Below are 21,892 nucleotides of genomic sequence, written 5' to 3' on the forward strand. Positions count from 1 at the left end.
ATAAATGAGAGAAAAGAACCCACATGTACAAAAATATTTATAGCAACCCTTTTTGTGATGGCAAAATGTTGCAAATTGAGGGGATGCCCATCAATTGGGAAATAACTGAAAAAGCTGTGGCATATGAATATAATGAAATACCATTGTGCAACAAGAAATGATGAGCCAGCAGATTTCAAAAAAACCTGGGAAGACTTGTATGAACTGACATAAAGTGAAATGAGCAGAACCCGGGAAAACTGCACCACAGTATCAGCAACATTGTACAATGATTAATTATGAATGACTTAGCTCTTCTCAGCAACATAATAATGGCAGACAAGTACAAAGGACCCATGATGGAAAATGCTGTTTACATCCAGATAAAGAACCGATGGACTTTGAATGCAGATTGAAGCACACTTTTTTCACTTTATTTTTTTCCAATGTTGTCCCTCCCCCATATCTTTTGATCTGTTTCTTCTTTCACAACCATGACTAATATGAACATGTTTTACATAATTACACATATATAGCCTATTAAAATTGCCTACCATTTTAGGAAGAGGGAAGGGGAGGGAGGGAGAAAAAGCTCAAACTCAAAATCTTGTAAAAATGAATGCTAGATGGGGGCAGCTAGATGGTGCAGTGGATAGAGCACCGGCCCTGGAGTCAGGAGTACCTGAGTTCAAATCCGGCCTCAGACACTTAACACTTACTAGCTGTGTGACCCTGGGCAAGTCACTTAACCCCAATTGCCTCACTAAAAAAAACAAAAAACAAACAAAAAACAAAAATGAATGCTAGAAATTGTCTTGGCATACATTTCGGAAAAAATAAAATACTATTTAAAAAAAGAATTCCCCACCATGATGAAATTACTAACCAAGATTTTTTTTTTAAAGTGGACATTGTCCAAACTACATTGTTAGCACTAGTCAGATATCCAGTACTTGAAGGGAAAGCCTTAGTAGTTTTGAAACAGGAAATGGGCCATTTCAGGACAGAGTATTAGACATACATGTTTTGGGGCTGCTCTTAATATTCATACAAATCGGGTAGTTCTCCTGGGGCTGTGCAGAGGCCTGAAACACAAAGTAAAGTCTGGAGATCATTTGCAGGCTGGTTAGCAGATCTCCTACTGTGAAGCTCTTGTCGTGTCCTGCCATAAATTCCCCACTTAGTATCTCCCCAACGTGCCCAAGGCCGTTCCCTAAAAATTCTAATTCTTTCATTTCTCTCTCACGCTACATTTTTCTCTCTGTCCTCTTAGTAGGTCTGCATGAATGGAGCGACTTTTAGGTGAACTGTTGCTGGACACTGCAGGGTACCACCACATTCTACTATGTGGAAGGCACTTTGCTAGTTGTAGGGGGGGTTACAAAATGATGGTTGGGGATAGAGCACCGGCCCTGGAGGCAGGAGTACCTGAGTTCAAATCCGGCCTCAGACACTTAACACTTACTAGTTGTGTGACCCTGAGCAAGTCACTTAACCCCAACTGCCTCACTAAAAAACAAAACAAAACAAAATGATGGTTGGGATAGAGCAAGGGACCCGAACCCAAGAAGTTTGCGTGCTCAACGAATTTACCGCTAGTCACCTGCCTCCTCTTTCTCTCTCGATGAACCCCCTATTCAGGTAATGCCCTGTCCTCTGACTTAGGTCTCCCCTTCTTATTTTTGCCTTGCCCAGAGTTTCCACGACGAAGTCCTGCCCCAGAGGCTCTCCACCAGGGATCTACAATCGCCGAGAACTAGGAAAGGGCGGTGCCGATAACTCTAAGCATCAGCAAGTACCTGTATATCTCCCCTGTTCTCCCCTCCCTGGTTCCCTCCTTCCCTGGCGCCTCCCAGATGCGCGAGTAGGCGCGTAGGGCGGTGCAGTCTGTGCTCTGTGCGCCTGGGAGGAACGAGCGTGGAGCCAGGCCAGTCCCACGGGGAGAGCAAGTGCCGGGTGCAGCCGCTTCCATCGCTGCCTCCACCTCCACCTCCACCGCCACTGCCTGGAGCAGGGACGCGGAGTCCGTAGCGCAGGCGAAGCATCGGTCACCGCCGTCTTCAACCCCCAACGCTGGGGGTTGGAGGGCAGCCGAACCCATGGCTGACTTCCCATCCAAAGTCAGCACCCAGACCAGCACCCCGGTGCAGGGTGGCGCCCGTTCCTCGCTGCCGGGACTCGGGGCTCTGCGGCCAGACCTCGGCTTCCTCCGCTCTGTAGTGGGCGCCCTGATGGTCCTTGAGATCGTGAGTTCGAGCCTCTGCGCCCACTGGGGCGCTCAGGCTAATTTTGGTGGGGGGGAAGCTTAGGGGTCGTTGCGTATATCTGGTGGGGGCGAATATAGGACCCTTGCTCCGATAGCTGGGGAGACAGGGACTGCAGTCTCAGGGACGGGACTGGGATACCCTTGGATCTGAACTGAGGCCATTCCTGCTGGCTCGGTTACATACACTAGAAACGGAGATAAGACGCCCCGCTTTGTCTCCCCCGCCCCCACACACCCAGAACCCTGCTAGGACTGGATTCCCGTCCTGGACTTTCTACTCAAGTTATTTAAGGAACTTGGATAATTTGTATTTGACAAATTCTAGGCTTGACATACCCTCTACAGGGCTCTAAGTGCATCACCTGCCTACCCTTTCCCCTAATTACAAGCTCACTCCTTTTACTTCCCACTTGGTCACACCTTAGTTAGTACACCTTAGTCTTCACCCCAGTCCAAAAAAGGGAAAGTACATTCTATTTCCTCCAAACTCACACCTCAAACTGCTCCCTGCCCAAGAGCTGTTTTTGCCTGAGGGAGGTGTCCATCTGAGGCCACCTAGGGTGGCTTTTTTTTTTCTTTTGTGAAGCTATGGAGCTGGATGTACCTGGTTCTTGCTGGGTGAGAAGTTAGACTTGGCTGATCCCTGCGGCCCCAGGGTAGGGGTGATCCACAGCTTCAGCAGAGAACCTGAAGTTGACCCTTGGCTTGTCTGACTTGTTTGCAGTTTTGGTGACTTTTACATCTTTTAGAGGGATGGCCCATGTTATAGACTGGAGTGTGTGTGTGTGTGTATATATATATATATATATATATATATATATATATGCACACACATATATTATATACACTAACCTTAATACATACTGAGCCTCAAATCTTTTCCACACATTTCCAGAATATTATGTAAGCCAGTTAACCACCCCAAAAGGATGTAGAGAGCATGTCTGCATTGGGTAGGAGGTTGGACTAGGTGACTTGGAAAGGCCCTTTCCAGCTCTAAGATTCTGTGTGTGGTCTGTCCTACACTGAAACACAGAAAAGTCAGCTCTTGAAAGTTGCTAGCTTTCAGATGTGTACTGTAATTCTTCTGCTTTACAATGAAGTCCATGAGAACAATTTAGGAATTTGCCCCCAGGGTAATCCACCTCATCCCCTGCCAACTAGCCCTTGATGATGTTACATGTGTTACTGTGGACCAGAGAGCTGCCCAAGGGCCAAGAAAACTGGGGTTCAGGTTCTCTCTGTGTCACTAGTCACTAAGCCACTTCTCAGAGTTCTAGGCAGCTCTCAAAGACTTCTCAAAAAAAAGGTGTCAACCTGCAATGGTGGAAGGAGTTTCCTCAGCAGCAAGGTCCCCAGACCAGTAAAATCATAGGTCCAGTCCTTCTCCATAGTGCAGACAACCTTCCTTGAGGAGGCAGAATTGTTAACATACCAGGATTTATTTGGTGATTCTGTGCTGGTGATGGGTGAAAACACAGCTCAGTCTTTCCTTGTCAATACCTTAGCAGAAAAGGTAACTCACCCATTGACCCCTTTGCTAATGTGGACTTTCTGAACATTCTAGTTACAAGGGAGGAGACAGATGTGTTCTGATTTCTGTTATAATGCTAGCACAATATTCTTTTTTGTAGTATTTTTTTTTCAAATTACATGTAAAGATAGTTTTCAGCATTCATATTTGTAAGATTTTGAGTTCCAAATTTTTTACCCTCCCCCCTTTTCCTCCCTCCTCCTGAAACCAGCAAGCAATCTGATAAAGGTTATACATTACAATCATGTTAAACACATTTCCACATTAGTCATGTTGTCTAACATGATAGATATCCTTAGGTATGTTCTAGAGTTCTCATTCTCTGGGCCTATGAATAAAGCTAGGGCTTTGCAGAAGTAATAAGCATGAACTTTGCTTGTTACCTTCTCAGTCACCAGCCAGGGAGGCCCAGGTTTGCTGATATAAAGTGGTTTTAGAATATAGTTTTTTGAGGGTTTTTTGTTTTGTTTTTTTGTGGGGCAATTGGGGTTAAGTGACTTGCCCAGGGTCACACAGCTAGTAAGTGTTAAGTGTCTGAGGCCAGATTTGAACTCAGGTCTTCCTGAATCCAGTGCTGGTGCTCTATCCACTGTGCCACCTAACTGCCCCTAGAATATAGTTTTAAGAAAACTCTGACCAAGCTATCAATAAGGTATGGGCACAGAGGATTAGACAGGATGGAGAGCATTGGGAGGTAATAGATAACAATACCTTGTACCTGTGTGGTGCTTTAATACTTTCCAAAATATATTAAGCGAACCTCACAACAGTCTTGTGAGGTAGACAGGTCCAATACCAGTCTTCCCATTCTCCAGATGAGAAAGTAGATTCAGAGAGCTGAAATAACTGGTCCAAAGGTCCATAGCTAACTGGTTGCAGAACTAGAATTTAAGTTTAGTGGAAAGACTAGATTTGGAGGTAGAGGACCTAAGGGTCCTACTTACTGCCTGTGTGACCATAGTGAAGCCTTGGAGATCAGTTCTCTCTGTAAAATGAGTGGGATGGCCTCAGTTATCTCTAAATTCCATGATTTTATCTCAAAATTTAGTCTGGAGAAGAAGACTTTCTGGAGGACATGATCACTGTTTTCTAGCATTTGTAAGGGTATCACAAAAAAGGAGAGCAGGGACAATGAGAGACAATGAGGGTTAAGTGACTTGCCCAAGGTCACACAGCTAGTAAGTATCAAGTGTCTGAGGTCAGATTTGAACTCAGGTCCTCCTGAATCCAGGGCTGGTGCTTTATCCACTGTGCCACCTAATTGCCCCTTCCAGTCTCTAACTGGCCTTTGGGCAGTAGGGTGGGTGTTGTGAGGAATTTTGTTTCCGAGCCTTTTCTCTGAGTAAAGTGGGGGTTGAAAGCAGAGGGCAGGGGAGGGCAGGAGCTGGGTAGAACCACAACTTCTGAGGTCAGCTTATCATGTGGGGAAGGGGCTGGTGAGCAGGTGTGGGGAGAAGGCGCCCAAACATTAAGCTGCCGGCTGCCTGAACTAAGTGATGATGAGTGGCTCCTTATTCTGTTCTGGCTTATTTCCAATAGGAACAGACTAGAGTTGGTGCTTTGAACTCAAAAGAAGGCAAAGCTGCATCAGCCTTGTAAACGGGGCCACTGGCTTCCCAAGCCCTTTCTTTTTCACTTGTTTCCTGAGGCTGGTGGTAGGTGTAGCCACACCAGTTGTCCAGGTTGAAAAATGAGGCTGACATCCAAGAGTTTCCTAGTCCAGTGCTGGGTGCCCCCAACCTGCTTGATCATGGGAGACAGAGAATAGGCTTTTATTGGAGAGGTGATAGTCAGCTGTGAGGAGACACGAAGGACTTGTGTCTGGCCATCCTAGAACACTGGGCTTTTCTCTGTCCTTCTTCCCCCCAACTCTAGAGTCTGGCAGGGGGTGGGGAGGGGTCTGAGCCAGAACTGGCTTTGATCAGGGGTCCGAGTACCTCATGATCTTTGGCCATATGTAGTTTTGAATGATCAATGATTCTATTGTGTTAGCTGTCTTCCATTAAAGGTCCTTCACAATATAAGTCAAATCTATTTCCCCAGCCTTCTCTCCTGCTAAATGAACACTCCACCAATCAAGTAGGAGTGTTTACTGTCCACTACACATTCTTTGCACTTTCTGCCTCCTTTGTCTGCCATTCCCTACTGACCCAAACCCTAACCTTTAAGTTATCCCTATTAGGCCCACTTCCTCTCTGAAACCTACCCTGACCACCACAGCCTAGACAGACCTTTCCGACTCCTTTCATCTTCTCTCCTACTGTACCCCTCCTTTGGCACAGTGATCACATGCTGCCTGGTGTTGTCATTGCCCTATGTGTGTACATCTGCCTCCCTCAGTTAGCAGAATGTGAGCTATAACCATAAAGCAATAGGACTGGTTTCATTATTTTAGTCAACAGACCAGAACTTAATACTCCTTTGGATGGATTTCACCTTGAGGACTACCTGTACACTAATACAGGAGAGGCATTGATCCCTGGACCAGGAGTCGGGGAACCTAGGTCCTAGTACTATTTTGCTATTTATTAGCCATAGGTCCTTGGACAAGTTATTTCAAGTTCTGCAGTCTATTTCCTCTTTGATCAGACACTGTAGGAATAATCATCTCTGTCCTGGGTTGTGTTGGTAATCACATGAAATAACGCATGGGGAAGTGCTTGACCCAATGTGCACATGGAAGAGGAAATTTCCATTTCTTCCACTCTTTTTTGGGAATTGTCTAAAGCACATTCTTTTTTACCTCCTAGGGGGCTGGGGATATGTGTGGGAGGGGCCCAAATCTTCAGCTTTTTGGGAGAGATTTTTGGAAATAACCAAAAGTCACAGAAATCTAAACAGTTGAATAAGGTATCTCAGTTGGGTACTAGCCTCTTGGGTCAAAAAATGAGTTGGCTAAAGAAATCAGATGGATTCTTCTTTTGGGCTCCTAAAATATCTAAAAGTCTTTCCCAAAGGAGTTCCTTTTGGACAGTGGGAGCTGCTTAGAAATAAGTCTCCCAAGGTGACTGCCTTGAAGGATATCTTATTCACTTGAATGTAAGAATTTCTGGTCTGTTGACTAAAACATTGGTCTTATGACTATTGTGATAAGATGGAGTGGGTCTTTATCCCTGGGATTTGGACAAGAAATTTGTCCCAGGCCCCAGGCAAAGTTTGAAAATTGTGCCTCCCACCTATGACCTTCTACTGGAAGCTTTGAATACTCCAGGTCACATTTTACTTGATTTGTCACAAAACAAATTACTACATGCCATAAAGAATGGGATTATCTGGCATTCAAAAATATAAAATGTCACATATATTAAAAATCATAGGGGGCAGCTAGGTGGCACAGTAGATAGAGCACCGGCCCTGGAGTCAGGAGAACCTGAGTTCAAATCCAGCCTCAGACACTTGACACTTACTAGCTGTGTGACCCTGGGCAAGTCACTTAACCCCAATCACCTCACCAAAAAAAAAATATCATAGGGGCAGCTAGGTGGCGCAGTGGATAGAGCACCAGCCCTGGATTCAGGAGGACCTGAGTTCAAATGTGACCTCAGACACTTAACAATTACTAGCTGTGTGACCCTAGGCAAGTCACTTAACCTCAATTGCCTCACCCCCCCCCCAAAAAAAATCATATGTAAAAGTCACCATAAAAGTGTAACCTAGCCCCCTGTGTATTATGCTGTGAGCAACTACCTATGTCCTATATGACTAGTCTTGCTTCAGCCCATTTTTCTTTGGGTCCTTCACAGTATTGCCTTATGAAGTCCAGTGCAGAAAGGTCTTGCTGGCTGGGTGGCTAGTCTTACCTGCAGTCTGCAGCATGGGGCTGTGCCAGGCTGATCTGCACTCTGTGCGTCATTGGCTCCCACTGTTTGCCCAGCACGATACTGTGTGAATCTGGTATCAGGTTTAAATCCTACCTAGGCCAGGTCTGGCATGGAAGGCAGGGCCAGCATTCATTCGACTTAGAGTCAGAAGTTCAAGTTTTCTTTTGGACCTATGGCATCTTTTTGAAAGGCCTAGGAAGAACTCTCTAGCTATCACCTGGAATGTGAGCCTGTGTTCCTTCTGAGTGAAGGATCTCATCATCAGGGAGTACCACCCTCCTCTGTGGCCTAGTAAAACAGACTTATTGTTCAATGTCTTTGTACAAGCCTGTGTTCAAAAGAGTCCCATTTTTAAAAGCCCAGGAAAGAGGACATTGTTAGTGAAGGGTACTAAATGTGTCTTTCTCAGTTCAGGAGTGGCCACATTGGCTGCCACAGATTTTTATGAGGCTAGAGATGAAACAAGACATGGCTTAGCAGCCATCCTGCAGCTGGTACAGTGGAAAGAATGTTTCATGAGGAGTCAGAAACACCTGCCTTGAACTCTTGACTGCCACTTACTGCTTGTGTAACTTCTGGGCAAATTATTTCCTTTCTCTTGACCTCAGTTTCCTCCCCTGAAAAAAGGAGGGGGTTATTGTTCTGCAAAGTCTCTCCTATTTCTGGCATTCTGTGATTTGGCTGAAGGAACTCCAAACTGTGTCCCTCTACCTAGTAGGCAGTTGTCCCTGCAAGAGCATTTGTGGGAATTCTCTGGAGGTTGAGGTGGGGGGAGGAAGGGACAATTTCCCTTCTTGGTTACAAGAGAGAGGTCAGACCTAGGTTTCTGAGTACGTGTGCATGTGTGTCTATCACACCAGGGTCTCAGATACCCTACCCCCATGCCACCACCACTGGTAAAGGGACCAAGGCTTTTAAACCTCAGGCCTAGTAATTCAAGAATTGTACTGATCTGTGTCAGTCTTAGGGTCAGAAATGAGATACTGAGGGCCGATTCTTCAGAACAAAGGCCTGATTTAGGGAGTGCTAATTTGAATTGGATAGAGGGCCAGTCCTGAGAGTCAGGAAGACCTGGGTTCAAGTCCTGTCTTAGAGGTTGTGTGACTAAGAGGAAATTACTAAACCTGTCGGTATTCCAGGCAACTTAGTAGTGCATTAGGAAGAGTGCTGTATTTTAAATGAGAGGAGCTGAATTTGAACATTATCTCTGCCACTTACTGGTGTGACTCTTTTCCAATACTCTGCCATGATTACCCAAGGAAGCAGAATGGGGTGCTTGGGAATGAGGACCATTTTGTTCTTGCATGGGTCAGGCCAAAAAGTTGGTAGGGATTTTCTTAGTTGGGCTAGTCCTGGGACAGCAGGCACAGACTGTCCCCTGGTCTGTACTAGAAGCCTTTCCAACTTGACAGAGCCCACCAGAGCTTTGCTTTTCAGCTGCATTCAATAGTCCAGGCCATGATGAGCCACCAGAGGATCAGGCTGCTTCATAATCACATGATGTCTTTGTTGTGTGTTTTTTTAGTGAAGCAATTGGGGTTAAGTGACTTGCCCGGGGTCACACAGCTAGTAAGTGTTAAATGTCTGAGGCTGGATTTGAACTCAGGTACTCCTGAATCCAGGGCTGGTGCTCTATCCACTTCGACACCTACCTGCCCCAATCACATGATGTCTTAACAAGAAGCACGTTTGACAGGAAGTGGGAGGACTAGCTGAATTTGTGCTCACCCATTTTATGGATGGGCAAATGGTTGTCCTGGGAAGTTTAAGGTCTCACCCCCAGGTTTCACGGGGAGTATGTGGCATAACCAGGAAGAGGACCCAGTTACGCTGATTCGCAGACCAGCAGAGCAGGACCCAACCTAGGTCTATAGCTCTGACCCTCGACTTGGAAGGCTGTGAGGCTGTGTGCCATACCTCTGTTTTTCTTGGTTGCTCTCCAGCTTTGAGAAGTTGTCGGAGCAGCTCACCTGTCACAGATCTGAGATTCCCAAGAGGGCCAAAACACAAAAGCACACTCAGTTTTTTGTTTGTTTATTAAAAGGGAACTGGTGAGGTCCAGGAATGGGGAAGTCAGTGCTGCCTTTTCATCAGAGAAGTGGCAGCACCTGTTTGCAGGTGCCTGTCCCAGGAGTCAGGGAGAAGGCCCTGAGAGCTGTGGGAGGCTGGGACAGGGGGTGCAGTGGGGTGGGGTGGGAGGGCATGTTGCAGGATGGTAGGAGGCAGGTGGTGCCACCACTATAGGATGGCTCCTTCTCTGCACAGAGCTCTCTATTTGGGGGTGCCCTGCAGGGGTTAGAAGCAGCACCCACTTCCCTGACTTCAGAGGAAATTCCAACTCCAGTGCAGACAATAGAAGATACATATGAAGGTACCCCTGACATCTGTATCACTTGTGCATCTCATTAATGACAGTGGCTCTGGCTTCTCTAGCCCCATTTGGTTTGTAAAGCCCTTTCCTGGCCAGGATCCTCTTAGTATCTTGGAATTTAGAGCCAGAAGGGAAATTCAGAGATCATCTTGCCCCAAGCTTGCATTTTATAGTTGTTTGTAAATTGGAGCTGCAAGGGGGGGGGGGGGGAGGGAAAGCTGTGGATTAATCTTATAAAAAGGTGGGGAAACGGAAGCTCACATTTGACAGTGGGGGAAACTGAGGCCCAAAGAGATGAAGCCATTTGTTAAAAGACACAAGACAAGGCCAGCAGTGAAGCTGTGACTATAACTTTGGTCTCAGGGTGCTTTCTGCTAGAGGCCATGGGACTCTCGATCCCCTCTTGCTTTGCTTATATAAAGAGCTCTTGGTGTGAAAACCCACAGAGGTTTCCTGCCTGGACCCTACCCCAAGTTCTGCCTGGGTCTTCACTACCACTTCTGGGCCTCCTCCTCTCTAAACTTGACTTACCAGTGAAAAGGGGCTGTTGTTTTTCTAAGGCTGGGGCAGTTTAAAGACCTCCTCTGTGTCCCCTACCCCTTTGTAATCCTCCAAACAATGCCTTTTCTTTTCCATAAAGGCCCTTTCACCACCCCCAAGAAGTGAAAGGCAGAGGTGGAGGCTGGGCCTGGCAAGGCCACATTCTGGTGTTACCACAGACAAATGCTAAGGGCACAGCTGTGGATCCTAGTCCCCAATGTGCCCCATGCTTTAAAGTGTGGAGGGAAAGAAGATGAAGGAAGAGTTGCCTTTGATGGGTGGGAATGAAAGGAAAGGGAAAATAGACTCAAGGAGTAGGGAATTATTGTTCGTTGCTCCGGCTTTGGTTTCCTTATATATGAAATGGTGAGAATTCTGGCATCGTAGAACAGAAGGGGATCTTGGGGGTGAGAAATTGTCTGGTCCAGCATTCTCAGGTCTAGGCAACTGTCTCTTTCTTAAGAACTCCAGAGACAGGGGTGGGCACAGTAGATAGAATACCAGCCCTGGAGTCAGGAGGTCCTGAATTCAAATTCGGCCTCAGACACTTGATACTTACCAGCTATGTGATCCTGGGCAAATCACTTAACCCAGATTGCCTCGCCAAAAAGAAAAGAAGTCCAGAGACAAAGATTACTATTTATCATCTGGGTGACCTTGAGCAAGTTATGTTTCTGATGATCATCAGTTTTCTCATGTGAAATGAAGGGATAAGGGATTAAATAGTTCTGAGGACCCTTTTGGGGTTCTTATGACCTCAGTGGTTGAACCCTACTAGTATTTCAGCAATGAGGAAGTTTTAATAATTCACTTATATAAAGCATTTAATTGTTATCAAAAGGCCTTAGCAGCCTTATCTCGAATCACTACCTTTCATTTACTGTAGGATCCAAAGACATACTCTCGATCCCCTCTTGTCTTCTGGATGTCTGCTTCTGGAGCTTGGCTCATGCCATTTCTTCCCAGAAGCTAGTTCAGCATGATTTTTCTTGAAAGTAATCACTGTGTAAATATAATACTGAAGCTTTTTTCCCAGAGAAAAGAAAAGAGAAAACGTACCTGCCTCACCTCTTTGCAGAGGTGTGAGATTGCTGGTATGGAACACTGCCTGTGCTGTCAGACTTGGTTGATGAGTTAGCTAGCTACATTTGCTGAATAGATTTCCTCCCTTCTTTTTCTTTGTTATTTTTCATTACAAGAGATGGCCTGTTGGGCAGGGGAGGAGAAGACATATTTGGAAATGAAGGCGATTCAAAAACATAAGAAATCCATTAAAATTTTGAAGAAAATGATCTTTTTTTCCCTGCTCAAATTTCTCCTAGCACTTTGTCCGGATACCTTTTCACTTATTTCGCTCTTCCATGGATCTTAGTTATTTGAAATAATAATTACCATTTATCTAACACTATGTTCTAGGCAGTATGATAAGAGCTGTACAATTGTTATCTCAGTTGATCCTTACAATATCCATGGGAGAATAGTTGCTATTATCTCTATTTTGCAGATGAGGAAACTGAGGCAGACAGAGGTTAAGTGACTTGCCCAGAGTCACACATCTCACATGTTCCTGAGGCTGGATTTGAATTCAGGTCTCCCTGACTAGACCCCAGTGCACAACCTAGATTGATCCATACCTACCTATATATCTCTTGTGTACCTCATAACCCATTAGATTGTAAACTCCTTGAAAATAGTATGTTTTATTTCATCTCTGTATTCCTAGGGCCTTCTATGGGGCTTACAAAAATATTTGTTAAATTGAATCCAATAATTGATTTGATTCTCACAATCAAGGTTGCTGTGCAGGTGGATGGAGTAAAGATGATGCCCAATTGGCAGTCAAGTAGGGAACGTGGCAATCAGAGCAATCAAATGACTTCCCCAGTATGACATGGCTAGTTTTCATGAGAGACAGGGAAGACAGTGTGGCCTGGTGGAAAGATCCCAGCTGAGAGAGGGGGAAGAAACATTGCTTCTAGAGCTGGCTCTACTCTTGATTTCCTTGGTGACCTTAGGGAGGTCACTTTTTGTCTTTGGGCTTTCTGGGCCTCCTCTTTCAAATGAGGAGGTTGGACTAGATAGTCCCTTAAGGGTCCTACCATTCGAAGCATTTTGTGAGTCTATGAATATTATGACTATCACCTGACTTGCCTCAGTCCTGAACCTAGCAGCCTGATTCCTTATCTCTACTGAAGTGTGGGGAGGATAGATTTGATGGCAGAGGTCGGAGTGCCTATCAGATGTGCAGGCTTATTATCAGATTGCCTGGATGGGAGGATGATGGAGAAAAGGTAGAGATGCTCTGCTCTTGCTTTGCTTCTGTTTTATCTGCCATGGAGAATGACCTTTGGCCTGAAAAGAAAAGAACAAAAAAGGCTAAAGGGGGGGGGGTTAAAGTCCCAAATAAGGAGGAATAGTAAAGGGTATGCTACAGTTACAGTTCACTTAGATCTTGGTAAAGCATCTGATAAAGCCTATCACAGAGAGATGTGGGCAAGGTCATAACATGTTTAGATGGATTCAGGATAATTTGGCTGGATCAAGGCAGTTTCCAGTGGAGTGTCTCAGGGATTTCTGCTTGACCCTCTGCTAGCTCAACGTTTTTATCAGTCTGGAATAAAGACATGGATGGCATGCTTAGTTGGTTTGCAGGTGACAGCAAATTAAGGATGGCTAATGGGCTGGATGGCAAAACCAAGATCCAAAAAGATCTTGACTTTGCAGAGAAGGGTTTTGCCTTTATTTAAGGAAAGCTTAATGAAGCGATGAAGTTGTTTTTAGTACATGTCAAAGAAATATCATTTCATAGGGTTTTGGTTCCCACATATTACAGCACTCATAATAAATAACTGCTGAAGGACCACCAAGAAATAATTACAGCTTATTTACAAACTTTTTTTTTTTTTTTTTTTTTTTTTTTGCAGGGCAATGGGGGTTAAGTGACTTGCCCAGGGTCACACAGCTAGTAAGTGTCAAGTGTCTGAGGTCGGATTTGAACTCAGGTAATCCTGAATCCAGGGCCGGTGCTTTATCCACTACGCCACCTAGCTGCCCCATGTGTCTCTTCATCTTACGAAATAAAAAGTTTGTAAATAGGGGGTGGCTAGGTGGCACAGTGGATAAAGCACCGGCCCTGGATTCAGGAGTACCTGAGTTCAAATCCGACCTCAGACACTTGACACTTACTAGCTGTGTGACCCTGGGCAAGTCACTTAACCCCCATTGCCCTGCAAAAAAAACAAAAAAGAAGAAGAAGAGACACAGACATTATATTAGAACTTGATAGAATCCTCCAAATTAAAATAAAAACTAAAACTTCAATGTAAAAGTGAGCAAAGGCAAGGAGAGCAAAAAAATCTTGTTCAGGAGGAAGGGAAGACACTAAAGAATTGTATACTTCATGAAATCCTCACTACACATAATGAATACTTTCTTCAAGAAAAGAATTAGAATGTTTAATGTGATTGTACATATACAAGCTATATTAGACTGCTTTCCATCTTGAGGAGGAGGGAGGGAAGGGAGGATGGGAGAAAAAAATTTGGAACTAAAAATCCTGTGAAAACAGATGTTGAAAACTATCCTTATGTGTAACGGGAAAATAATAAAATAGTTTTAAAAAATTAAAAATTAAAACTTTTTTAAAAAAAGAAAAGAATTAGAAAGTGCTGGATTTGGGGAGTGCTAAATAATATCACAAAAATGAAATTAATTATATTTGGGTGGACAGGAAATAGAACTTGTTATTGCTATTAGCAATCACTTCCTTTTTTAAATTTTGATTTTAAATTTTTTCATTTATTTAGAATTTTAATTTTCCTCAATTAGATGTAAAAAAAATTCTTAAAGTCCATTTTTAAAAATTTGTGCTCCAAATTCTCTTCTTTCCTCTCTCTCCCCCTTAAGAAGGCAAGCTATTCAATATAAGCTATACATGTGTAGTCATGCAAAACATTTCCATATTAGTCAGGTTGTGAAAGAAAACAGACAAAAAAAAACTCAAGAAAAATAAACTTTAAAAAATTATGTATGTATGTAAAAAATTATGAATCAGCTATCTAGATCTAGTTAGAGGAAGGATTAAAATTAATACAAAATGATGTGTGCTAGCACCCTTGGGACAACAAGAGGCTGCTGGGATGCCCCCTGGGATGGATCTGAGCATTTGGCCAAGCTCTTAACATCCGTGGGGACATCTTAGCAGGAGTGAGTCAACCTTAGATACTTTCTGCTTTCCAGAAGCTGAAACCACTGAAACAGAAAGCAAGATGATAAATGATCAAAATTCAACCCTGACATGGCTGTGGGAAAGAAATTCTGTTCATGAAAAAAGGGAGAGAGAGAGAGAGAGAGAGAGAGAACTTTTAAAAGGATCCTTAGAGGCGGGTAAAGACCAGAATCCTAAGGAACAGCTAACTATAGTTTATGACAAGATTGCTGAGCTTGATGACAAGTTAAAACTATATGAGAAAATACCTGAAGTCAGTACACTGAATATTTCTATCTGAGCTCCCTGAGGCAGAAGGAGCAACTGTAAAAGAAGTGGGATCTGTAGGAAAATTAGATGTTCCAGATTTTTCCATTTTAGTGCAGCTGATTGCTACTAGAAGACACTGTGAGCCCTGGAGTGTGAGAACTACCTGAGGAAAATACCAGGTCCTAGAAGACTTTCTAAATCCTGCTTGTTCTAAGAAAGAACTGCTGGCCAGCTGAGAACTAGCTCTCCTTAAAGTAAAAGCTACTACTCTTGGAGAAAGTGACTCTTCCACAATGAACTGGATTCCTTTTCCAGAACCTTTTCATATGAAAACGATTGAGAATTAAAACTGTAGTTTGATCATCCCATGCTTATAATGTAATCATAATAACAACACATGCTTTGATTCCTATTTAGTTGACTATGCCTTCTCTGAAAAAATGTTGCTGCCCTATTCAGGAGAAGATGATGACCCTCAAAATGAGCATTATCCTCTCACAACATCAGCCAGAAAAAATAGGGAAAACAAGGTGGAGATATAGGATTTACTACTTGGAGAAAGTGGGGGGAAAGTAAATTATTAAGTATATTTTGATGGTTACTAATTTTATATGAAAATATAAAACTAATAAAAGAATAAAGTTATAAAAATTATGCTGCCCAAATAAAAACTCCGACATAACCTACTTAAACAAATTATTGATGCCCCCCAAAATGGGAAACTGGTGGGAAAAAGGACATTGGCACCAATTATAACAATTTGGTAAAGAAGTTTAACCATTATAAATCAGTGCCAAACAAGGAGACCAAAAAGAACCTACAAACCAACTCAGTCATTAGACTCACGATCAGTTTGCCAAGCAGAAAGAAATAGCATACAAAGGCAGAATTGGTTTAGAAAATAAACCTGTTTGTAAAATTTTAAGGAAAAGGATGATGGAAAATCATAAGTTGTTATTATTATTATTATTGGTAAGGCAATTGGGGTTAAGTGACTTGCCCAGGGTCATACAGCTAGTAAGTGTTAAGTGTCTGAGGCCGGATTTGAACTCAGGTCCTCCTGAATCCAGGGCCGGTGCTTTATGCACTGCGACACCTAGCTGCTCCTGAAAAACAAATTTAAAGACGCAAATAGTCAAAGCCATCCCATGAATTTGAATGAAGGATGAAACTGGAAGAGGGACAAAAAACAGATGAAAGATGTAAAAGATCTTCAAGAATTTTTGCTGTTGAATAACAAACTCCTTTCACCGTTAAGGGCAGTGGAGCCACCACATTTGGACTCTAGCATTATAGTCCCAGATATAGTAGAAGTAGAAATGGTGTTGAAGAAAACAAATATAGTTTGACTCTAAAAAGGCATTTGATTTGGGAAAGCAAAAAGGCTACTTTAAAAGCTCTTTATTAAGACATCTCTCATGTGTTTCAAAATTATAAGATTCGGGGCAGCTAGATGGCGCAGTGGATAGAGCACCGGCCCTGGAGCCAGGAGTACCTGAGTTCAAATCCGGCCTCAGACACTTAACACTTACTAGCTGTGTGACCCTAGGCAAGTCACTTAACCCCAACTGCCTCACTAAAAAAAAAAAAATTATATAAGATTCTTTGAAAGATATAACAAAAAGAACTAATTAATATCAAGTAAAGCATAAAAACATACACATGCATGTCAAAGGTGTTTCCCACCATCATAGATGAGATACAAAGTTCAAGTCATAGAAGTATTCACTAAAGATGCTTGTCTTCCCAAGCATTCCCATTTGTGGAAGATATTGTGCTTATTGAAATGTTGCAGAACTGCCTAAATGAGATGCATAGTCACTTAAGAGTGTTTGGCCTGTGGATCCACAGAAGAAAAACCATGTGGATGAAACTTGCCTATTGTTTAGAGTAGACTATGAAATACAATTGAATAAACAGTTTACAAAGTATGTATTTTGGGGAAAATATGCAAATGTACAATGAATTGGATACAGAATTGAACAGGAAGAAAGCAGTCAAATTACCCTTGGGAAATCGTAAAGTTCTTTTAATAATCTCAATTTTCTTCCTAAAAGAAAGATCTACCATATTAACACCAATATTCTTCCACTACTATCGTATGGCTTTGAGTAATGGTGAAGCTAGTGATCACCCCAAGGGCAATTGTGACACACACTGCAGGCATAAGCAAGCTGTACTTTGTTACAAATGAGGAATTGCACAAGAGGAGCAATGTAAGAGTTGCTGTCAAAGAAATATAGGATAGGAAAAAGATAAGCTGGTCACATAGAAATAGTGAGGAATATAACCAATGGACAGCCCAGGTACTCCTAGCATCCTCATAATTTCAAAAGAAATCAGAGTAAAATCTTAACACATTGAGTGGAGTCACTGTGTCTTATACATGGGAGGACAGGGACAAGAATTTCTCAAGGTGGGAAGGCATGGATGGGTTGTGGTCCCACCATTAGAGGGGGGTATTTACACTGATGAGATCATAGATACATTACAACATTGGAGTAAGGAAGCATTTCTCCAATAAGAACTTTCCGAAAGTTGCTTTAGGATATCGTGGGTTCCCCTTCCCACTAGATACTAGGAGAATTGATCAGAGGCATCCTGTCAATTTGATTAATTTCCCAATCACTTTGATTGGAAGGCATCTGAGGGGCACCTCCCTATGTGGGGTGGGCATGCCCACTGGTACTTTGCTGTGTGGACACAGAACTCCTGATGGTTGGCTGGTTCAAGAGGATAAACTCTTGTCAACAAAGCTCTCTGTGCTTTGTAAAATCAGCAGGCAACAGAGTGGACCTCTGTTGTGGAGGTATGAGGAGCCCTGAAAAACATGTGGGAGTTTTATGTCCTTACAAGTGGCTAAGACTTGAGTTTCTGAAAGTTGACTTTCCCAGACCAAGAGATAGTAATAACTAGGGACTAAGACATTTGTTACAAAAATAGACATGGATGTATGTGCTTACAATGTCCAGGGTTTTTTGTTTGTTTTTTAATAGAGAAAATTGTTATTTAGGCATATGGGTAGTATTTTAATTTATAGTTTTGAGTTCCAATTTTTATCCCTCCTTCCCTCCCTCTCCTCCCCTTCCCTGAGGCAGTAAGCAATCAAATAGGGTGATACATGTGTGATTACCAAAAAAATTTTTTAAATAATTAAAAAAATAAAATAAAAAATTAAGACAACTGTAAGGGACAGCTAGGTGGTGCAGTGGATAAAGCACCAGCCCTGGATTCAGGAGGACCTGAGTTCAAATCTGGCCTCAAACACTTGACACTTTCTAGCTGTGTGACCCTGGGAATGTCACCCCTCATTGCCCTGCAAAAAAAAAAAAACACCAAAAAACCCCACATTACCGTATTAGTCATTTTGTACAAAAAAACTTGAAAAAAAGAATGAAAGAAAGTGAAAAAGAGCATGCTTCAGTCTGTGCAGTCAAGATCAGTTCTTTCTTTGGAAGTAGTATGTTTCATCAATAGTCCTTTGTTATTGTCTTGGATCATTGTATTGCTAAGAATAGTCAAGAAGTCATTCACAGTTCTTTATCAAACAATATTGCTGTCTCTGTGCACAATGTTCTCTTGGTTCTGCTCACTTCACTATACATCAGTTCATACAAGTCTTTCTAGGCCTTTCTGAAATCATCCTGCTTGTCATTTCTTATAGCACAATAATATTCCATCATCATCATATACCACAGCTTGTTTAGCCATTCCCCTATTGATGGGCATTCCTTTGATTTCCAATTCTTAGCCACCACAAAAAGAGCTGCTATAAATATTTTTGTATAAATAGGTCTTTTTCTCTTTTTTGGAGATGTCTTTGGGATATAAACCTAGCAGTGGTATTGCTGGATCGAAGGGTATACACACTAAAGAGTGTGGCCCTGGGCCACAAGTTATATATTTGAAGGCTGAATGACCACTTCTTTATTTTTTTTTTAATTTTTAATTTTTAAAAAAAATTTTTTTAGTGAGGCAATTGGGGTTAAGTGACTTGCCCAGGGTCACACAGCTAGTAAGTGTTAAGTGTCTAAGGACGGATTTGAACTCAGATACTCCTGACTCCAGGGCCGGTGCTCTATCCACTGTGCCACCTAGCTGCCCCGACCACTTCTTTATAAAGTCAGTCAGTTATTTAAGTCATTCATGCCTAGTATATGCTAGGCACTGTGCTAAGCTCTGGGGGTACACATAGAGGCAAAAGACAGTCCCTGCTCTCAAGGAGTTCACAATCTAATAGGAGAGGCAAGAAGCAAACAAATATGTACAAACAAGCTATACACAGGAAAAACTAAATAATTTGAAAGAGAAGGCACTAAGATTAAGGGCTGAGAAAGGCTTCCTGTAGAAGATGGAATTTTGGCTGGGACTTGAAGGAAGCCATGGAGCCCCAGAGGCAGAGACAAGGAAGAAGCGCATTCCAGGCTTGGGGGACAGGTAGAGCGAATGCCTGTAGCCAAGAGATAAGGTATCTTGTTCATGGAACATGGAAGAGGCTGGTGTGACTGAGTGTAAGAGTATATAGTGGGGAGTAAAGTGTAAGAAGACTAGAAAAGTAGGGCTGGGGAGGAAGAGCTGAATGATGAAGGGCTTGGAATGCCAAATAGAGGATTTCAAATTGATCCTTGAAGCAATAGGGAGCCACTGGAGTTTACTGAATGGGAGGGGGGCGGGTTGACTTGGTCAGACCTACATTTTAGGAAAATCGCTTTGGCAGCTGAATGGAGCATGGATTGGAGTGGGGAGAGACTTGAGGGAGGGAGGAGGGAGACTAACCAGCAGGCCATTGCAATAGTCCAAACAGGTGAGGTAATGCGGGCCTGTATCAGAGTGGTGGCAAATATCAGGAGAGAAGGGAGCTCATATGAGAGATGTTACAAAGGGGAAATGGACAGGCCTTAGCAACAGATTGGATCTGGGAGGTGAGAGAGAGTGAAGAGTGGAGGATGACACCTAGGCTGTGATGCTGTGGTGGGTGAAAGCTGAAATGACTGAGGAAACAAAAGTTCAAGCTCCTGAACATATTGATTTCAATGCATGCCAATTGCTCAACAAACTAGGACCGGGCCTCCCTCCTCAGCTTGGCCCTGGACCTCAAATACAGGGGGAGACAGATTATGCATTAAAAACAATCAAACAAGACCAATCAATTAAAAGAAAACAGTCAACCAGGTTAGAAAATTAAGTAATCTGATTTCTCATTGGAGGAAAGATTAGGGCCTTTCTAAGTTGGGAGGGGAGAGCAAACAAGTACAGTTCCCTGAAATCAGAAAAAGAGGTGTCCCGTTCCCCGCCCCCAACCATCTGTAAACAAAGTAATGTGGAAACAATAACTGATCAGTATGGGGCCACTTTTCAGGTAAGACATATGAGTTGCTTGAGATGTATAATAGTGAGAAAACTCCTTGCATCAATCTTCAGATCTGACTTGGTTTCTGGTCAGCATAACCTTAGTTAAGGTCTCTGAGGAGCAGGTAGAGGTGGTCCAGCTTCCCAGCCACACAGAGTTAGGTTCGAACAATGCAATAAGGCTTTCCTACCATTCCCATAATTGAATAAAGTTTTCTTACAAGACAGAAATTGGATTAGACCCATAGTTGAATAGAAAGGGAGCTGAGCTAGCTCCAGAATTGAGTCACAAGATGGAATCAGTGTGGTTCACTCAATTCCCACTATCACTTACTGTTCTAACCCTTGGATAGTAATAAGGAAGTTAGGAGGGCAGGAAGGCTTAGGGAGAAAGAGAAAGTTCTGCTTTAGACCTGTTGAGTGTAAGATATCTACTGGACATCCAGAATGAAATATATTGTATATGAGACTCTTGATGGAGTATAAGTTGGACTAAATGGTTTGAGGCCCCTTCAGACTCTGAGGTCGTGAACACTCATATTCATTCTCATTCTTTCTCTGTGTCTGTCTGTCTCTCAGTCTCTGTTTCTCTCTCTTCCTCTCCCTTTCTCCCTTTTCCCCTTTCCTCTCTCTTCTCTCTCCTCTCCTTTCTCCAATATACACATACATGTTTGTGTGTGCATATCTATGTATATGTGTATACATAGATATATGTGTATATGTATATATGTGCATATATACATATATATATATTTGTGTGTGTATATACATACATATATACACACACACACACACACACACACATATATATATATATATGAGTTGAACTAAATGCCTAACTCAAGGGTAAGTGATGTGTTGGCCAGAAGGCTGGACCAGGAGATGAGAAACCAGAGTTCTAATTCCAACTCTTGACCTGCCTCCCTGTAACCTTGGACAAAGACATCCCCTTTCTGCGCCTCAGTTTCCCCTCATAAAATCCCTCCCAGTTGTGACATTAGATGATTGTGATTTCCACTCTCCAGGGACTGGTTTGCTCCTTGCTGTCCTCATGATAGCCTTGTAGTCATGGCTCTTCCTCCCCAGCCCCTTGCTTAAGTTGGAGGAAGGGGTGAATCATGAAAGCAGCTCTTGGATGAACCCAGAGTGCTTTCTAGGCCATATGGTCCTATGTGAGAAGAGCCCTTACCTGCCTTTTTGCTGATGGTTATAGCTTTCACTCTCTGGCTTTATGAAGGATCTCTGGTTGCACATTAACACAGCTTCTCCAGTGAGATGTGACAACCTCTTAGTAAATGGTTGTACAGATGGGGGAGGGAGAGAGCAGTACGGAGGTAGAGGAAGAGCAGACTAAATTACAGGGTGCTAGGTTTCTGGTCCAACTCAAGCTGGGGACAGGGATTTCATACACGGAATGCTAGAGGTAGAAGACATTTTAAATTAATAAAGTATTTTATTTTTTTCCTGTTACATGTAAAGATAGTTCTTAACTTTTGTTTATACAAGCTTTCCAATTTCAGATTTTTCTCCCTCCCTCCCCTCCTTCCCCCCCTCC

General features: G+C 43.0%; 1 protein-coding gene across 1 annotated transcript in view; it reads left to right on the forward strand.

Annotated features, from left to right (window-relative positions):
- The first annotated feature begins 1,828 nt into the window (after nucleotides 1–1,828).
- LOC122740764 (plasmolipin) overlaps nucleotides 1,829–21,892 on the forward strand; it is a 35,531-nt gene continuing 15,467 nt past the window's right edge. The window contains exon 1 of the mRNA XM_043983428.1: nucleotides 1,829–2,225. Within this exon, the coding sequence (XP_043839363.1) occupies nucleotides 2,079–2,225 (147 nt within the window). The 5' untranslated portion in view covers nucleotides 1,829–2,078. The remainder of the gene's footprint in view (nucleotides 2,226–21,892) is intronic.

This window comes from Dromiciops gliroides, chromosome 2 (genome assembly GCF_019393635.1).
Source record: "Dromiciops gliroides isolate mDroGli1 chromosome 2, mDroGli1.pri, whole genome shotgun sequence".
Lineage (NCBI taxonomy): Eukaryota > Metazoa > Chordata > Mammalia > Microbiotheria > Microbiotheriidae > Dromiciops > Dromiciops gliroides.